General features: G+C 51.9%; 1 protein-coding gene across 3 annotated transcripts in view; it reads left to right on the forward strand.

Moving 5' to 3' along the window:
- The first annotated feature begins 516 nt into the window (after positions 1-516).
- PLEKHA2 (pleckstrin homology domain containing A2) overlaps positions 517-12591 on the forward strand; it is a 57913-nt gene continuing 45838 nt past the window's right edge. Inside the window, exons 1-2 of one of the 3 annotated variants that reach the window (XM_060086206.1) lie at positions 517-671; positions 12091-12254. In XM_060086206.1, the coding sequence (XP_059942189.1) occupies positions 12114-12254 (141 nt within the window). In that variant the 5' untranslated portion in view covers positions 517-671; positions 12091-12113. Of the gene's footprint in view, positions 672-923; positions 1050-9856; positions 10002-12090; positions 12255-12591 lie in introns of those variants that run through there. The other 2 variants (XM_060086205.1, XM_060086207.1) reach the window with 2 other exon arrangements.

Genomic DNA, 12591 nt, shown 5'->3' on the forward strand with positions numbered 1-12591 from the left:
TCCTTCGACGCTAACCCTAAACCCCGATGGCTGAAGGCTCCGGGTCCGGGGAAGGCCCGGCTGAAGTTGCTGGAGCGGGGTGGGGAGGAGGTGGGTGCTTTGGGAAGAATAAACGGGGTAAAGAGTGAGCCCGCGGGCCGGCTCGTCTCCCTGTTTCTAGGATGCCCTCATCCCCGGGCCCCTTTCCCACTCGCACACCTGCTGCCCGGGGCCGGCGTCGGAAGCAGGGCCTCCCCCGGCGCGGCCGCCCGCCTGGGCGAGGTGGTCCCGGCGCGCAGCCTCTGGGGCCGCCTCCGGGCGCCCCGCCCCCGCCGAGTCCGCGCAGCCCGCGCGACCGGCCGCGCCCCCTCCCAGCCCGCGGCGCCCCGGCACCCCTCTCCGCCCCCGGCGGGCTCGGCGGAGCATTGTACTCACATCCGGGGCTGGGTTTTGCTTTAATGCGAAACGTAATTAACCCGGAAAAAAGAGCCAAGGGACAAGAGAGAAGGAGGGAGGGAGGAGGGAGGAGGGGAGGGGGGGAGAGGAGCGAGAGGTGCGAGAGGCGCGAGAGACCCCGAGAGTTTGGCGGCGACAGACATCCCCCGAGAGCGACGGCCCGCGGGGCCCCAGAGGCGCTTCCCAGCCCGATGTAACCCACGCACCCTGCCCGAGCCCCAGCCCTGCACGGCGGGGTAAGTGGGGCGCCCGCGCGGGCCCGGGAGCGGCGCGGCGCCGAGGGGCGCGCGGGGGGGGCGCCCCCCTGCGGGCCGCCCCCCTGCGGGCCGAGGGGAGGTCGCCGCCGTCCCCCGGCCGCCTCCGGTGGCCCCCGGCGAGCCCGCAGGGCAGCCCCTCCTCCGGCCCTCGGGAGCGCCTGGGGTGGCCAAGGTCGCCGCCGCCAGGGGTCGGGCTGCGGGGTGGGGCCGCGGGCAGGGTGGGGGCGGGTGTTCTGCGGAGCTGCGTTTTCTCACGTTTGCAGCGGCGAAACTTCTCCGCGGGTTCTGGCGCTGGGGCCCCGGCTCGGCCACGACTGCCCGGGCAGCGGGTAGGGGAGACGAGCAGAGAACGTGCAGGCAAGTCCCCGGGGGCACGGATGGGGCCGTGGAGACTCATCTTTCTCTTCCACTATTACCTTATTCCGTGGCAGGCCTAGAAGCCTCCCGAGGGAGATCCCTCCCTTCCCTCTGGGTCCAGCCCGGGCCCCTCGGGCTTCTGGAACTACGGACTCTGGGGTGACTTAAAGGAAACTGCCCTAAAATGCAGATTTGGTGTCAGGTTGGGAAAGCACTCGAGGGGAGCTGTTTGTCTGTCTGTCTCACGAACTTCTTCCTCACCTTACCCGCTTCCCTCTACTGCTCCAGTTCTGAAGACTGCTATTTCATCGAATTAAAAAAAAAAAAGAGGAAAGGGAAAAGAGAGGCCTTGTAGGAACGAAAAGTGTGAGAGGAGGCGCGGCAGGGCCACCTCACTGGGGGCGGACCCATCTCCTCCCCAGGCCAGGCCAGAGGCTGACCCCCCAGCCTGTCGCTGTAAGGTTTCCTTGCTACTTGGTGAATCTTCCCTTTCTAACTCCTTCTCCCGCCAACTGCCCCGTCTTTCTTTAGGACTCCAGATGGGGATTTTCAGAGGAGAGTAACCCGCAGAGAAGGGGAGGGGACAGGCATTCTACCGGGACGCCAGCGGTGACACCCCCCGAGGCATCTCGGTCCGCTGAGTGGTGGTTGCACTTGGGCTGAAGTTCCAAAATTGTACTTCTGTTTTCTTAAAATATCTAAGTCAATCCCCTTTTTCCTCCTTTCTGGAGCTTCATCATTTTTCTTTGTTTGGTGGCAAAGCCTTCAGAAACAGTAAAGCCAAAGATCTGGAAAGAATCGAAGTGTTTGTTTTCTATTTCAGTTGCATTCAGCTGACATTGATTGGGTAATTAAGACACGAAAGGCAGTGATGAACAAAATGTAGCTTCTGTCTTCAGGGAGCTTACCATCTGATGGAGGACACAGGCCGTACACCAGGACCTAGGACACAATGCAGATTGCTAAAATAGAGATCCAGCATGCTTTGAGAAGCCAGAGGAAGCTTTTAAAAAGCCTCCTCATCCTTGCATATATTAGCCTTCACCATTGTGTGCCACTTGAATGCAGGTGACTTTTGCCATAGCTTGCAGTCTAGACTCTGTGGCCAGCCTGGTGTATGACATCTGCTAGGTGCTAAGTAAACGTTTCTTGAATGAATGAGTGAGTGAACTGCAAGCACATGAATTGTTTGCCCCTATCCAAATGGAAGAGAAGAGAGCAATGTGGTGGTGCCTCAAGCTGGTTTGAGCTGGTTCGTGAGGGTTTCCCTTGGGTGTTGCCTTTGGACCTAAGTATCCTTTGCCCTCTTTGTAAGCCCCGCTTTTGATAAAGTGCCTACGGCACTCCTACTGATGGGCGCCTCGCTCACTTCACAGATGGGTAATCACCTAGGTATGGATTGGGGAACCACCTGCCCTTTGGTGGAGAGTTTGCAGTGCTTCTTTTCCCTTGTCGTTGGTGCTTGCTTCTCTCTTCTGTATAAGGAAGTAGGGCCTGCGAATCCCATCGTGTCATCCTAGTGTGCTGAACTGTAATTCAGCTCGGTGTTTTCCCCCGAGGTTAAAATAAATCCTGGAGACATGCAGATTTTGGTTGGTGCCTACTTATGGAGAGATTCTGCAAAAATGGGAAGGGAGAGTCATCAGCCCTATCAGCCAGCCAAGCCCCTCCGAGCAGCCCTCCTGCTAGCTTGCCTGGTATTTGCTGAAAGTGCTGGATCACTAGGGAGCCGGGAGCAGCAGCGCCACGATCTCTGGATGTGCATCCAGCTGGCGCTTCGTTGATCTCTGGTCTTCTTCATGGGGCAGGTGGGCAGGTGGGTGATGCCCCGGTTAAAAGGCTGGAACGCCTCCAATTAGATCCTGCTGCGGCCCCAGTGCAGTAAATATCTCTTCTGTTTCCCTGAAACTGTAGTAAGTAGTTATTTTGGCCGAGATAGTCGTGGAGCTTGGAAAAGATGATCTGGGGGCTGGGGCGTTGCACTGCTCGGCCTCTTCCCTCTTCCCACTGCTGCCTTACTTTCAGTTTTCCACGTGTCTTAGTCAGCTGGAGAGGACTCCGGCAATCCAATTTGTTAGGGTTGGAAAGGAAGGAAGCAGAACAAATATTATAGTGTGACAGTCTATGGCAAGAGCAGGATCCTAGCCCTGCCTGATATAAGCCCTTCATTGAGCCAGGGAATTGGCCAGGGCAGGGGATAGGGCGGCTGGGGGGCGGGAAGGATGGGGTTCCTTGCTTCCCGTTCTGCACAGGCCTGTGGTTGCTGCAGTGGGACAGTAATTGGAAGGCCCCGTTGACCTTTACTCCGAACCTTGGGCTGCCTTTCTGTCCCGCCAGCTGAGATAAAGAGGGAGGTCCCCTTCTCCCTGAGAAACACTGGGGTTAAAGTGCAAAGGCAAGGGCTCGCCCTCCCATCAGCTAGGGCTCCCTTTTGGCCATCCATTTGCAGAGCGGATCTCTGCTGCTGTGATTCTCCCACGGGCCAAGCAGGAGGTGGCTCCAGAGACCCTTCCTTGGCATCTGATCGCAGGCCTGGTTCTGTTAACTTTCAGGGTGGCCTGGCCGAGAGGGAGTCGGTGGATCTCTTGGACTGTTATTTTTTTAACCTTTTGGAGAATTTTCGAGATGAGAAATATGATGGTTCTTGGAGCAGACGGAAGAGTAAGGGCAGCTTATGCCTTTCCTTGTGAGGGATTCCAGCGTCACTGCCTTCCCAGTGGGATTTACTTATTGATATTTGAGGGGTGGAGACGGCCTGGCAGCTGCCTGCCCTGTTTTACCTAGTGGTGGGGGTCATGTACTGCTTGTGAGACTCTACACACGCACACATCTTAACAACAACAGTTACCCGGTGCTTAGTCTTTGCCAGACCTCCTCTTAAGCACTTTTCACACATTATTTCGTTTAATCCGCACAGCAGCCTTTGAAGTAGGTACAGCGATTCTCTCCATTTTGCAAATGAGGAAATAGGCCCTGAAGAGTTTCGTAGAGTCTGTCTGACTCTAAAACCCATGCTCTTTCACTTCACTCCAGCACAGCGGCGGGTCACTGAAATCAGCACGCCCTCTTCAATGGTCACGTTCTTGCAAGAGTTTCGTCAGCTGCTCTCAGGCCGATCCTTGTCACCTGCACGTGCTCCGTGCCACACCTGGCCCCTCCTCCGTCCCTATATCCAGAGACGGGAGCACAGTGCCTTTAGACAGGCAGGCTTAGGTCCTTTAGACTTTCCCCCAGCACTTTGCAAAAGGCTAGTACGTAGGAGAAATAAGGATGCTTTCTCTTCATTCTCCTACTGCCCAGGGTTTAGTGGGTGAGAAGGTCCAACTTTTAAATGAAGATCAAGCTCCTGTGCTGCTACCAGTAAGAAGGCCTACAGTGAAACTGAATCGCAGAGCCTAGTAACTGGATTCTGAAAGTGGGAGATCTCAGGTTTTTTTTTTTTTTTTTGCGGTATGCGGGCCTCTCACTGTTGTGGCCTCCCCCGTTGCGGAGCACAGGCTCCGGACGCGCAGGCTCCGGACGCGCAGGCTCAGCGGCCATGGCTCACGGGCCCAGCCGCTCCGCGGCATATGGGATCCTCCCAGACCGGGGCACGAACCCGTATCCCCTGCATCGGCAGGCGGACTCTTAACCACTGCGCCACCAGGGAGGCCCTAGATCTCAGTTTTTATAGGCTATTTATAACCCCTGGGGCTGGTCCCTGTGCTGGTGAACTCTCTGGGGAGAGGTGGTCTCAGGAGCCTTGAGTCAAGGGCAGGCCTTTGTTTCCTACCAGCTCTAACAACCGCATTTTCTCTGCACATAGCTGAGGCTGCTGTTCAGAGAGGTCATGAGTGTTTAAAACGTTTTGCTGTTTTTGGCATCTTTGTTGCTGTGGTATCAGTAGTCAGTCGTGCCTGCCCTTTCCCCAGTATTTTTTTCCCTTAAAAAATTCCTCGAGTGTCTCTTGCCCTCCATTCAGAGTCCTTGGGTCCAGGGGACGTTGGGCACCTTCTCTTACCCTCCCCATTCCTGTGGATGTCTGCATTCCTCAGCCTGCTCTTCCGCTGGGAATGTGTTCTCAGTACATTCCCTTCTCTCTCACATTATTCTCCGGCCTCAGACTATTTGGAATGTGCTCTTATGACAGCTTCAGAATGCAATGATGTTATAACGGTAGGAAATAGATGTTCCCACATTTTGGAAGTTTGAGTCTTTGGCCCAGTCTCAGAGCTGTGTTCTGAAATAGCCATGCTTGCGTTTTGTTGTTGCCGTTCTTGTGTTTTTACTGGGCCCCCGGGCATTCGTGGGCCCTCCGCAGTGCACCCTTATGTAGGTGGGAGATGGAAACACAGGCGAACTCTCTGTTCGCATGGCCCATACGTTTTCTAACCTCCACACCCCAGTTCCTGTCTGCTTATTACAGTCCTCTCTGAGACCTCTGATGTCATTTCCCGATTAACTTTCTCCTTTAGAAATTTAGCAATTTCCTGTTGGTATCCCTCTCACTTACCACTGATGCTACTGTCCCCAGCTTCCACCCTCGAGGATGACAAGATAGCAGATGTATTCACTGCATCCCTGCCCGCCCCCTACGTTAAGAAACGCCTTCCTGACTCTTTTCTGGAGCAAAATCCCTGAAATTCCCTTTCCTACCAACGCCAAATAACATGAAAGAAAAATATCCAAATTGAAAAATGGATTCATTGTTTTTGAGTTTTGAACTACCGGAGATGAGAGTGGATTATTTCATCCTGGGGCCAATACCATTTAAGGCTCTATCTCTGTTACCACTTTCTTTCGTTTGTATTTACCTCAGAAGTATCAGGACGATCGGGCAGATGAATCTCCCTTATTTCACTCTATTTTTTCTCGTATCTTCAAGCCACATTAGAGATCTGAAAAATAAGACGTCCGCTACAGTGTGCCAGAGCTTTCATGACTTAATAGCTCTTTAGCTTTTCTTTAAAAAAGAAACAAAACCTATTTATCCATCTTTTCATTCATCTATCTAGACATTGAACTTAAAGACGTCAGTCCCATCTCCCAAGTTTCAAGAAGGAAAATTCCACTGGGGGGGTCTTTGTCGGGATCCCTGCTTCTGGGCGTGCTGTGTTGCAGGCTCTGTGACAGCAGAGGGAAAGAGGCACTGACTTGGGTGTGAATCTTCAGTTGACCCCCAGGACAGGGGCTCCTCTTATGAAGACCAGAGAGCAAGCAAGCAAACCCACAGAGGAAAGAAAGAGCCTCTCTTAGGGGAAGCTGCAGCAGGAAGTAAGAAACCCACCTAGACTGGAGGGTGCCAAAGCCCTCTGGGTAGGTACCTAGCTTCTGGGCAGTTGTGATGGGTGGAACATGGCTTTATTCGATTTAAGACTTTGAAACACTAAGAAGTCCCAAGAGCGCTATAATTTAGGCAAGGTTTTGCTTGTTTATGGACTCTGGAGAATTGAGAAATTTATTCTCAGCTTCAAAACTTATACGCTGGGGATGGGGGTGTGTGTAGAGTTAAATAGCTTTCCCTCCTGCTAAATAAAGTAACATACATTTCCTGTAGAAAATTTGGAAAATATGGAAAAAAATACAGATGTAGATAAAATTCGCCCGTGACCCACAGATAATAACTGCTAATATTTTAGTGCCTGGATGTCAGTCTTTTTCTATCCAAATATAGAAATATAAAAATAATACTTAGAGGACTGGGGTCATATTCTAAATCATGTTATTGTATCTTTAAAAAACTTTGGGGGAGTTTTTCCCTAATTCATTTAAAAGTACTTGAAGACATAGCTATTTAAAGATTGTGCAACATTTCCTTCTGTGAATGTCCTATCATTTATTTATTATTCCCTAATCATTTGGACATTCAGGGCATTTCCAACTTTGTGTCATTATAAATTCTGTTGCAGTTGCCATCGTTTTATTTTAATCTGTATTTGCATTTTTGTTTATTTACTTGGATGGAATTCTAGAAGTAGAATTTCTGGGTCAAAGGATAGGAGCATTTTTAGCTCCCTTGTTCCATACTGCCAAATTGCTTTCCAGAAAGCTTCATACTACTGTCCTGGGTGTATAAGAATCCTAGGAAGTGTCTTCAGGAGACAGCCTTCTTACTTTTCTTCCCCGCTAATGCCTCAGTCTCCCATTGGGACATGTTTTATTTTCTTAGGGTCTTGGTCCCAAGTTGTCTCTTGTATACTAATGAGCCTGATAAAGATGTCAGTTGTCTCAGTTCCTAGGGGAGAATTTTATTCTTGGCTTGAATCTCCTCCAATGATGGAGGCTAAGGCACTGGAATGGGCAGTAGAGGAGATACTTGGGACAGGGATGTTGCCGTGTGCCCTCATCTCATTCGATGGTGGGCAGCCATTGATTCTTTTCTCATGAGCTTCATCTCGTCAGCGGGCAAGTGTTGGCCAGGAATCTCGGGTTAGTTGACATTTAACCCATTTTCTGCTTCTGATCAATGGGTAACTCCATGCAAAGACCCTTTCTTTCTAAAAGTTTCACTTTTGGGAATTCCCTGGGGGTCCAGTGCTTAGGACTCTGTGCTTCCACTGCAGGGGGCCCGGGTTTGATCCCTGCCTGGTGGTGGAGCTAAGATCTTGCAAGCCTCGCGGCCAAAAAAAAAAGTTTCACTTTTACCATCAATTAAATATTTAACATATTTTCATTTGCAGCACATACTTAGCAACTTATGTACTAAGGAAATCTAGATGGTGTAAAACTTGCCTCTTTTCAATTTTACTTTTCATTAAGGTACGTTATTTACTTATTTGAATTATTGAGACTGTGTTTTGGTTTTGTTTGGGGTGTGTGTGTGTGTGTGAGAGAGAGAGAGAGAGAGAAAGAGAGAAAGGGAGAGAGGGAGGGAGGGAGAGGGAGAGAGAGAGAGAAGAGAAATTGATTGTGTGCACACATAATTTTGATTTGCATTTAACAAAGTCTAGGAAGGAATGTGAAGCAGGAAACGAACATGAAAAAATGTTTTGCCTCACTGGGCGTCATTATATATTTAAACTAGCCATAGTTTAAAATAATGAGCACATTCAATGTGTGTAAGATTATAGCAATGGTAACAATGTATTGCTGGCTGCAGTGTAAACAGATGAAATACTTTTAGAAAGCAATTTTGTAATAAGTCTCAAGAGTTATAAAAGTTCATAACCTATGATCGTCTTACTACTACTTGGAATTTATGCTGTATCCATGTGTAAAAGAAGAAACAAAGTAAAAAAAGATGAATTTTAGCATGAGAAAAAATTGGATATCATCTAACTGTCTAATCATGGAGAAATGGTTTAAGTAAATTATAGTAAATCCAGTCCAGTGATGTTATGCAACCATTAAAAACACTGATTATAAAGACTGTGTAGCAACATGGAACATGTTTACGGTATAATTTAAAGTTTTAAGAAGGTTGGTTATGTGGACAGAAGCATGAAAAAGCATGCAAAAGTGAGAACAGTTGGCTAGAGTGATTTTTTTTTTTTTTTTTTTTGCGGTACGCGGGCCTCTCACTGTTGTGGCCTCTCCCATTGCGGAGCACAGGCTCCGGACACGCAGGCTCAGCGGCCATAGCTCACGGGCCCAGCTGCTCCGCGGCACGTGGGATCCTCCCGGACCGGGGCACGAACCCGTGTCCCCTGCATCGGCAGGCGGACTCTCAACCACTGCGCCACCAGGGAAGCCCTAGAGTGATTTTTTTTTAATGCCAGCATTGTTATATTGTGAATTTTGCACTAGAAATGGAAAACACTGGGGAGATTAGCATGCTTTGGAAAGACAGGGTGCTGAGTGCGGTGCGGTGGACTGAGGTCCCTTCCTGCGCACAGAGTCTATGCTCTTTGTCGTCCATGTGTTGTGATGGCCTAGGAGCTCCTCGCTGGGTGGTCTCGTTATGGAATTAGAGCGAAGGTGGAGGGGCTGGCCTGAGAGAGCACTGTCCGGTGCTCTGACCCAGCCAGAGCACTTTGCATGCTGTCCCAGGAGATGGGCCGAGAGTCACCGTCCAGGTGAGGGACCCAGGATATGGTGGGGGTGGGCATGGAGCAACTCCTGGGGCGCATCACCCAGTGTCACCCTCCCCCCAGTATTTTTACACTGGGGAACTCGGTTAAAATGAAATTTAAGATAACAAGTGATTTTAAAGTTTAAAAGACAGGCTAGAACTGTGTAACCGAGGAGTGTCATGCAAGTTGGAAAGGACATTTCGAAGAGGTGATAGACAGTATGTGTATATGCATCAGGGTGGCCTCCCCCTTACGGATCGGTTTCTGGCACTTCCTTTTCTCCCCTCCCTGCCTGGTTTTCGGGCCTGGGGGGGTGGTGGCAGAATTAATCGCATCTGAGGGGCCTCTCTGGGAAAAAGGGGAGGAGCCACAGGAGACTTGGACGATGCTGGGGGGCAGGTTGAAGAAGCAGGGAGAGGGGATTGGGGGGCGGGGGCGGCTGGCTCTCTGTACCAGCAGCTGCTGGGACAAGGGATGCACCCATGGGATGAGGATGCACTGTCAGAGGACCGGGCTCAGGACCTAAGGTTTGTGTGTCTGCTCCATCTTTGGGTTTGTCGCGTCTGTGTGGGCGGGCTTGTTCGTTCTAACCACACTTCCCGTGTGATGCTTGGCTCTCCTGCCCATCCTGCCCCCACCCCCCTCCTACATGCTGATGAGCCCTGTGACTCAGCTGCTTCTCAGGACATCTGAGCAGCTTTTTTTTCCTGGGCTGGAACCACAGTCAGGAGATGTGTAACCAGATTTCTTCTTTTTATCATCTTTCCTTTTGGTCCCTGTGGGTCCTCTCCCACCATGCAAGTGGGAAGCTCCCCTCTACAAGAGTAGACTCTTGGAGGATTGTGGAAACAGTGGCTTCTCTGGCCTCTGACTTGAGAAAAAGGCCCCTTGGGCTGAAGAGGGGACATTGGAAAGGCAGCGTGAAGTCGGATGCTGTGCTTACCGGCTGCACCCAGAGACGGTTGGCTTTGTTATCCACTGCAGTCTATACCCTTCCCCTTAGGGATGTCCCGGGGTGGCGACAGTGCTGAATCCCCCGGAACGTCTGTCTCTGTGGCTGGGCTGGCATCAGGGGAATTTGCTGAGTTTTCTTGGGGGTTGGGTGCACCCTCACTGCAGGGCTGACCCAGCCTTTCCGCCTGGGACTCCTGATTTCCTCTGACTCCCTGGGGGAAGCTGCATCCTTTCTCAGGGATCCGCTTCCTCCCCATTTTTGACCCTAACCCCTTGGCTGGAACCCATCTCTCTCCCTTTCCTGACCTCACATTGGCCAGTGGTGAGACGGGAGCTGGGATGGAGGCTTAGTTTGGGGAGGTACCGAGAAGCTGGGGATCTGGCCGCAGGGACCTCTGACCACGTGATGCACTGCGTGCACGGGTGTCTCCCCCCCGGCCCTCACCCTCGGGGTCCTCCTCTCCCCCTGCGCTGCTACTTCGTTCTCCTCGGCCATCTTTTTAAACCTCCTCTTCCCACTTTTTCTCCTTTTCTCTCCTCCTCTTTTACTCCTTTCTAGCTGTGCTGTTTCATCTGTGTCCTGTTTCCCTGCCTGCTTTCCTTTTTGTCCCCCATCACTGCCCAGCGAGTCGCCATGGGATCCCCTGACCCGTCTCCCTCCTGACAGTCATCTGCCCTGTTGGGATTCTGCCTGACCTTACCTGGAATCAAGGGGTTCACTGTTTCCTGGCATCCTGGTGTGTGAGCAGGGTATTTTTTTTTCTTGGGGCAGCGTCTCAGCACCGCAAGGCCCCGCCACCATCCACATCCTTAGAATTCGCCTGGTCTTGTGGGAATGTGTGTCTCTGCATGTGGGACTTTCCTCCTGGCCAGGAAGCCTGCGGGCGTGGCATCTTGGTAGCTCAGGGGCTGACCCAGGGTCATGGTGCAGGGCACGGCCCGAAGCCAGCCGTCTCTCAGCTGTGCTTAGTCATAGGCTCAGGGCCATGGCGGGCTTGGGTCACAGTGAATTTTTTGCTTTGTTGGAACCAAGCAGGACCAGGGGTGTGTGGGGTGTGTGGCGTCTGTCCTTGAAGGTCTGACTGTCACGTGGGGTTTTCTAACCCTTGGGCACCGTGTCCCACTTCTGCAGTGCATTGTGCGTCCAGGTGGGGTGTAGCTGCCTGTTGGAGGGTGCTTTTCCTCTTGAGGAGGAGAACAGAGCTCCTGCCTTTTCCTTTGGCTCTTCAGACAGACGGAAGGGAGCCAGGAGAGGGGAGGCCCGTCTGAGGGTGCGTATTGTCTCAAATCGCCGGACCCTCTTCTGCAATCAGGAAAGTGTTCAGGGTTGGGCTTTCTTGTGCTCCTTCATTCCTTCGATTACAAGTGGCTTCTGGGAAAATGCAAAGTGAAGGAAGTGATCCTGGGGCTGAGGGGTGTGGCCCTGCCCCAGGAACCCCTCGGATTTGACTCCTTGGTACCTTCATGGAGCTGGAGGGGCTGCTCTTCACCCCTGAATTCTCGGCAGAGTTTATCCAGGTGTTTGCACTGGAGCTTAAATCCGTGCTGCAATAGTTTCTTTACTATTGTATAAAATTGGGTTATAACCTACTTTACAAGGCTTTTCTGAAGAGTGATAATAATACCTAGTGCTTATGAATGCTTTATGTCTGCCACGTACTTAATTCTCGCCAAAATCTGGTGTAGGTCCTATTATTATCCCCATTTTACAGACGCAGAAACTGAGGCATGGAAAGATTAAACAGTTTGTGGTCACACAAACATCAGTAAGTGACTAGAACTGGGATTTGAACCCAGGCCCCTGACCCAGAGTCTAGACTCACACCTTCCACGCGTGTAAAGTTGCCTAGCACTCTGCTTGGCACGTAGTGGAGCCTCAGAAAAGTTAGTTGAATTAATGGATTTTGGTGACTGTTCATGGAACAGACTTGACAGAAGTTTCCAGGGTCTGGTTGGGGTGGGACATCTGGGGCCCTGGGGAAGGACACCAGTGGGAGAGGGTGGCAGCCTCCCTTCTGGCAGAGGGGAGTCAGGCCAGAGTGAGGCGCCCGCTTTACTCTCCTTCTCACGGCCCCTCCCTCCCTCCTGCCACACAGGGTAATGTGAGCAGAGCCCAGGAATGCCTTATGTGGATCGGCAGAACCGAATCTGTGGGTTTCTGGACATCGAGGAGAATGAGAACAGCGGCAAGTTTCTGCGGAGGTACTTTATCCTGGACACGCAGGCCAACTGCCTTCTCTGGTACATGGACAACCCCCAGGTGAGCGGTGGTATGGGAAGGGGCAGGGTGGCCGGCCGCCCACCATTGCTGGGGGGATGCACACAGGGTTAGCCTCAGGGGCTCCCTCTCTCATGGGCAGCACAACCTGCTGGTCAGGAGGGGGGGATAACCCCACAAAGGCGTGCCCGTGCATGCGTGCGTGCGCGCGCACACACACACACACACACACGCATACACACATGCACAGGAAACCATCCCAGATCTTAGCTGGAGGAGGAGGAAGCTCATCTCTCTCCTGCCCCTGGGGATCTGGTGTCTTTTCTCAGGCCTAGGAATTTAACACTTGCAAAAGTCTGGCAGAGGCCGGCTGGGCTGG

The sequence above is a fragment of the Mesoplodon densirostris genome, chromosome 20 (genome assembly GCF_025265405.1).
Source record: "Mesoplodon densirostris isolate mMesDen1 chromosome 20, mMesDen1 primary haplotype, whole genome shotgun sequence".
NCBI classification, from domain to species: Eukaryota; Metazoa; Chordata; class Mammalia; order Artiodactyla; family Ziphiidae; genus Mesoplodon; species Mesoplodon densirostris.